This window comes from Corvus brachyrhynchos, unplaced genomic scaffold (genome assembly GCF_000691975.1).
Source record: "Corvus brachyrhynchos isolate BGI_N302 unplaced genomic scaffold, ASM69197v1 scaffold350, whole genome shotgun sequence".
Taxonomy (NCBI): domain Eukaryota; kingdom Metazoa; phylum Chordata; class Aves; order Passeriformes; family Corvidae; genus Corvus; species Corvus brachyrhynchos.
The window spans coordinates 139,413-146,422 of NW_008235638.1; the positions used below are offsets into that span (position 1 = coordinate 139,413).

Genomic DNA, 7,010 nt, shown 5'->3' on the forward strand with positions numbered 1-7,010 from the left:
GAGAACCAGACCCCTTTATCACACTCAGCACTGGGTTTGAGTGGGGGGACAACAGATTTTCCACCACATCCTTCAATATTTCCCATTAAAGCTCTTTTATATCCCTATTTTTGCCTCACGTTTTCTTTTCCACCTTTTCACCTACAAATCCTTTGGTTGGGAAACACTTTGCCCTGAGCCAGCTGAAATCCTCCTGTCTTAAATCTTGGAGCAACTTTCGGGCCACTTGAGCAGGGATTTGGAGCACTGGAAAACGCTGCGCCCTGTGACACATTCCAGGATTTGCTGAACTGGAATTCTGTGGGATTTTGCCTCCTCTCCCCAGAGCTTCCCCATGATTGCAAACAAATTATCCAATTGTTTTCCAATTGGGCCCGTTCCTTCAGCCCCATTAAGGTTTTGCTCGCAGCTGATGAATTTATTGTGTGCCATCATTAAATTAATGGCAGATTAAAATTTCTAAACCTCTTTAGACACACGGGAACTTTGAGCAACTTTAGTCATGTGTCATCTAATTTTCTGTTTCTCTACAGGGCTGTCAATTAAAACATCTTAAAGCCATTTTCAGCTTAAACAGAGAGTGAAACATTCGGTTTTTCAAGTAGGAATCTCTCATAGGGACATCCTCTTTTTCCTGATATTTCCCATATTTCAGTTCATCCTTCTTGACTTAACAAATATTAACGGTTCTGTAGTTCAACATGATATATTAAAATAGAATTTAAAATTTCGGGGGGCGTTACTGACCTCCCTCCTGTGTTTTCCAATGGAGTAAAGCCGGGTTTTAGGGTTAAGTCACCTTTAGGGCATCTTTAGACCTGGGACTCACCCATGGGCCTCTTTTTGTTCCTATCCCGGCAATAAAACAACAACACCGGGGCGGGATTTGTGCTCTTGTGTCACTCCTCCCTTGGGAAATTCTCTCTTGCACAGCCCGGTGACATTTTACTGTCACATGAAAGCAGCCCTCTGATGATGCCACAGTCAGGAGAAATTTCTCCACGTCCTGAAGCATTTGGCACTGCAAGCTCAGGGTGACGGCTCAGAAATCAAGGAGAGGTTCTTTGGTGGATTTTCTTTCATTCCCATCCCCAGTCCTCAGATGTTTGTACTGATTTGTGTTCTCTATCACTCCTGAAAATGTGTTCAGCTTTCCTGAACCTCAGAATTCTGCAGGGAATCACATGAACTCCTAAAAACTGGTTCTAAGTATGGCGACAGAATGCATGGGGTTGGGCTCTGCTCACAGGGAATGGGTCCAGCACAAGAGGGAACGGCCTCGAGCTGTGCCAGGGGAGGCTCAGGGTGGATATTTGGGGAAATCCCTCCTGGAAAGGGCGGCCAGGCCTTGGGAGGGGCTGCCCAGGGAGGGTTGGAGTGGCCATCCCTGGAGGTGTCCGAGGAAGGACTGGACATGGCACTGGTGAGAGGTGGAGATTGACCAAAGGTTGGACTCTATGACCTTGGAGATCTTTTCCAGCCTCAAGGATTGGGTTCTGTGATTCCATGAACGAACAGAATCCTTCAGGGGGGAAGAGCTGAGCTAAACCCCAGACTTTAACATAAAAAAACTCCATGGCTTCCCAGTTTTTAGCTGACCACATCCCACCCCTCACTTGTTCATCCTCCAGCTCAGAGTCGTCACCTCCAGAGACCCCCGTGTCCCCCAGGGAACAGCTGAACTCCTTTGTGCTTAAAGTTTGGCTGCTTCATCCAAGCCTCCGTTTCACAACCCCAATTACTTAAACAATTACAGCCCAATTACCATAAAACCTCATAATTGCTGCTCACGGAACCAGCTCAAGGAAGCCTAAGGAAGCAGAGGAAAGGATGGGACCGAAACGGTCCCGCAGCGAAAGGAAATCCCAACACAACGTGACGATGCAGGAGGATTTTAATAGGATAACGACAGAATGACACAAACCCTCCTTCCTTCAGCTTCACCATCCGAGGAGAATCCACCTTCCACCCATTGCTCTTCTCCTGTCAGGGCTGCACTGACAAACTCCTGTCAGGCCTTTCAAGTTGTTCTTCCTTTCTTCTCTCGGCACAATGAAAAGAAGGAGCTGGCACAGAAGGGTGATTAACAGAGGCTGTTACTAATTAAAGACAAAGGGGAAATGCAGGGAAAAGGTGTGGGCCCAGCTTCCAGAGGTCCTGAGCAAGGGTGGCTCCTGTTGATGTTTTTGCCATCTCCAAAAGCTGGTCCCAGCTGCAGATCTGGGTCATGGGGTTCCATCTCCTTCCGCTGCCTCAGTTTCCCAGGCGGGATCCGCGGCTGCCGCTGGTGTAGAACTTCCTGAGGTGGCAACCCCCCGAGGAGGAACCCCCACACCCAGAGGAGCCCCCCTTCCCTGACATGCCCCCAGAGGAACTCCCAGATCCATAGGAGCCCCCAGATCCATAGGAGCCCCCAGAACCGTAGGAGCCCCCAGATCCGTAGGAGCCCCCCACCCTTGACAGGCCACCATAGGAGCTTCCCATCCCTGAGCTGTATGAGGCTGTGTGAGGGCCGGAGGGTTGGGGCATGGATGATGCCACGATGCTTTCCTGGGTGCAGGAGCTCAGTATGGCGCCCGGGAAGGTGATGTACACAGGTGGGGCGTAGACGAGGGCCGTGGAGTCCCCACAGGAGGCCATGCAGGGACCGAGGCCTCTGCTGTAGGTGCAGGGCTCGGGAAACATCACCTCACAGCCAGGCAGGCAGCGGGAGCTGATGCAGTTCATGGTTCTCAGGGTTGGAGGAGGAGCTGGGAAAGAAAAGATGGAGTCAGGGAATGTCAGAGCCCCGTCACACACACGGGACAGCAAACGAGATCCTTGTCCTTCCTGTTCACCGAATGCCAGCACCACTGAGGTTGGGAAAGAATTCCAAGAGCATCGAGTCCAAGCTGTGCCTGACCCCCATATGGTCACCCAGACTAATGTCCAGGAATTCCTCGGACACCTCCAGGGATGGCCACTCCAAACCTCCCTGGGCAGCCCCTTCCGGGAGGGAATTCCTCCTCCCATCCACCCTGAGCCTCCCCTGGAACAGCCTGAGGCCGTTCCCCCTTGTCCTGTTCCCTTCTTCCCCCTGTAGAGGACCTTTAGGACTTGATCTTTCAGTAAATTGAAGTTTTGAAAGCCACAAGAAAAATTCAAATAACTCTTAAAATTCTATCTTTAAGTATCAAATCGATTTCTGCCACCATCTCCAGGTCACTGCGGCGAGACTTCGATGAAAAGCAGGATTTCACCGCCACATCTCCAGGCTAAAACCCCCAAAGCCAAGGAACCAGTCCTTGTTTGAAACTATCGCTACAGAGAATGAGAGAGAGCAAAGATCAGCTTAAATCCAACTCACCTGGAGCAGCAGGAGAAGTCAGGAGAAGGTTTGAGGAGACCCCGGAGATGTTCCTGCTTTTATACCTCTTTGAGGCAGCTCTTGGGATGTGAAGCATGCCGTAAAATCTCTCATTCTTAACAAATTCTGATTTTTTTTCCTCTGTGTGACTCCTCTAATGCCTGTAATTAATTTCATAGTTTCCAATTAGCAAATCAACCCTCGACATATACAATCTGACTCTTGTATCATAAATTCGGCTTTTTCATTGTGTGGGAATTTTACAGCCCCATTTCTGTGCAATACCCCTGGGATGACTGGGTTTACAGTGGAATCTGACCCCTGCCTGTTATTTTTTGTTAATGATTTAAGTGAGGCCTGGACAGATCAACCCTGCAAGTTTGCACTAAAGAACGGCTTGGGTTGATGATGAGATAATTTTGAAGGTCAACCTCGCTTGTGGAGAATTTCAGGAGGAATTTCCTCACGGAAAGGGAGGTCAGGCTTTGGAATGGGCTGCCCAGGGGGGTTTGGAGTCCCCGTCCCTGGAGTTGTCTGAGGAACAACTGGACATTGGTCTGGGTGACCAGACGGCGATGGGTCAAACGTTGGACGTGATGACCTTGGAGGGCTTTTCCAACCTAAGCAATCCCAAGATTTTAGTTTGGGATCCACCTTGGAGCACAAAGGCCTGGTGATCTTGGGCTGTGCCCTTGCAGTGGCACTGGTGACATCCTGGTGACAACGCTGAACTCAGCATCCCCAAAATGAGTTTTGATTAAAATTACTCAGAGGCTTCAGAGCTTAGAGGACCTCGCGCGTCACTTCAATCCCTTTGAAATACGTTTTGCTCTCTCATCCCCACAATCCACGGGCGCAGGGATGGTTGCAAAGAGCACTGACCCCCATCCAAGGTCGGATGATTCTGTTTGGGAGGGATTGGACCTAAATCTGAGGCTTACACCCCAATTGTGTGAGTGACACATGGGGAGCCACCTTTCTTCGAGTCACTGAAGGAAAATAAACACAGAGATCAGCTCCTGTTTCCTTTGGAACCACAATGATGCCGAAAGGATTTTTTTCCCTGAAGTTTGAGACAAAAGGAGACTTTTGGGTGTTGGGTTTGTGTCACTCAAAGCAGGGCTGGAAACGATCACTAATTATGAGCTGAAATGAAGACAATGGCAAGGCTTAAGAGGATCTTTTTCTTTGTAGGTGAAAAGAATTTAGTAAATGATGGGTGACCTCACATCCTCCTTATTGTCTGAAAATGGGATAAAAGGGGAGAGACCTGGGAAATCTTCCATTCTTCCAGCTCCGCTGATTTATCCTTCCAAGACACCAGGGTAAGTCTGACTTCATTGTACTCCTCAATACTCAAAAATTGCTCCTTTTTTATCTTGTAAAATTCCGGAAGTTTTAGAAAAGCTGAGGTAAAGAGAAGTGGATTTAGAAAAGTTGGGGGAAAGGGAAGAACAGAGCAAGGAAGATTTTCCTAGGGGACTTTCTGAAGGTAAATCTTCCTGTGGGTCAACTTTGAAAAGGGAATTAATGGGATTTTTCTGAGTGAAGAATTGTTTAAGGACCAGGTAGGTCAGTCCCAGAGAAAGGGAAAGATTTTTTTAAGAGATTCAGAAGAAAAAGGGATGTGGTGGTAGGAAAGGAAGAACTGAGACGCCTCAAACAGGCCAGGAAGGAAGGAAAGAGCAAAAAAAATGGGATTTTGTGAGGGAGGGTTGAACTGGGAGCAGCTGGAGGAGAAGGACAAAGTACAACTGGTTCATACTGGGAACCTGTGGCCTGACTGTGCTGCTTCCTTGGCTGCACTTTGTCTTTCCCAGCTTGATCCCAAATCCCAAGCAACGATGCAGAACAACGTCAGCTCCGAGTGCCTGCAGGGCTGTGAGGCGGCCTGTTCCCAGCCCTGTGCCTACAGCAGGAGCCTGGAGCCCTGCGTTGCCTCCTGTGGAGATTCCAGGGCCGTGGTGTTCCCTCCTCCCATCATCCTCACCTTCCCGGGCCCCACTCTCAGCACCTGCTCCCAGGAGAGCGTTGTGGGAGCATCCCTTCCCACCGTTTTCGGCGCTCCGATCCCAAATGGCTCCGATGAGTCCTGTGGGGTGGGCGGCTCCTTTGGGCCTGGGGGCCTGGCAGGGATGGGAGGCTCCTTCAGATCCGGGGGCTCCTTTGGGTACGGGGGCTCCTCGGGGATCGGGGGTGCGGAGGCTCCCTGGGAATGGGGGGCTCCTGGTACAGCCGGAGGTCCCACAGCAGCCGCCGCGGATCCCGCCTGGGGAATTGAGCCTCATCCTGTAAGGCCGAACAGCCTGGGAGATGAAAACCCCGGATCCAGATCCACAGCCAGGCCTGGAATTCCGAGGCTGCTCCCTGAAAACCAGGCTCACATCTCCTCCTGCTGTGCCTCACCTTCAATCAAAAGCTGTCCCGTGGGATGATGTCTCTCCTGGAACTCTTTAATTAATCTTGTCCCTTTTCCTTTCTGGTGGGGTGGGAATGCTCCAGAATTCCAGCTGTGATTTTCTGTAAAGGCTCCAGCTTCACCTTGTGTGGCTTTTGCCACCCACGGGGGTGATCTGGCTGCCCTTGGACCACCAATGAATCGCTCTGTTTTATTCCGTTTCATTTCCTACAAGCCCAAATAAAAATCCTTCTGAATTGCATTGGCAGCTTCCTGGTTTTCCTTTCCACAGAATGCCAGGATCCTTTAGGTTGGAAAAGACCTCCAAGGTCATAAAGTCCTCTAATCCCCACAAAATTAGGTCACCCCTAAGCATCCCAATCCCCCATTATCCTGGCTCCAAGGGTAAACTGGTTTTGAGTGGGAGCTCCACCAGTCCACCCCCAGAGGTTGTTCCAACCTAAATTATTCTGTGTTATTTGTTAGAATGAATAATGTGGCATAGATCAGAAAGGGAAATTAGTTTATTGAGGAATTTCAGACAAATTATATTTGCATTAAAGCGGAATTAATTCCCCTCTGATGAGAATTAATCACTGCCCAAGAATTCACTTCCACACCGGTTTGTAACTGAAACTGTGATGAAATAAAAGCCAGAACCCGGGGCTGTGATGCAACAGGGCTTTAATACAAACAAAAGAGTGAGATGAGGCAGTGCAGGGACAAAGAACAGAATCTCCAAGTCAGAATTCCCATTTCAGCATTCCCATTTCAGCATTCCCGTTTCAGAATTCCCATTTCAGCATCCCCACTTCAGCATTCTCATTTCAGCCTGGACTCCAATCCAGCAGTCATTCCACGACATTCTTTTTCCAGCTGGACACTTTCACAGCCAAGTCCCGTGACTGGTTTGACTCTTCAGGTTCAGGGAGTACAAAACACAACAGGAGCAAGGGAAAAGGGAGGGAACATCGGGATCCTAAGCCTTGGACAAAGCACAACGAGATCTGAACAACCCCGGCCCCCTCTGGATCAGCTGGAGCAGAGACTGCTTGGAATATCTAGCTGTCAACTACTACTTTGCATCCTATTTCTCCTGTGGATATTCCTCGGTTTTAAAGGGTTAAAAAGGCCCATAGTTCCCGTAGCGATACCTGTAGTACCCTCGGGAGAAATAGGGATAATAATTCCTACCGAAGCCTGAGAAATAGGAGCTGCGGTAGAGGCTCCCCAGGCGTGACATCCCACCCCCGCAGGAGCCCTCCC

General features: G+C 49.6%; 1 protein-coding gene across 1 annotated transcript; it reads right to left on the reverse strand.

Annotated features, from left to right (window-relative positions):
* Nucleotides 1-2,253: 2,253 nt before the first annotated feature.
* On the reverse strand, nucleotides 2,254-2,727 carry LOC103625584 (scale keratin). The gene has a single exon (XM_008645064.1). It carries the CDS (start codon nucleotides 2,725-2,727, stop codon nucleotides 2,254-2,256), a length of 474 nt encoding a protein of 157 aa, XP_008643286.1.
* Between the last annotated feature and the right edge of the window lie 4,283 nt (nucleotides 2,728-7,010).

What these genes read in the sequence shown, in the direction of transcription:
- LOC103625584 (XM_008645064.1), bottom strand. Translation starts at nt 2,727, where the DNA reads ATGAACTGCATCAGCTCCCGCTGCCTGCCTGGCTGTGAGGTGATGTTT.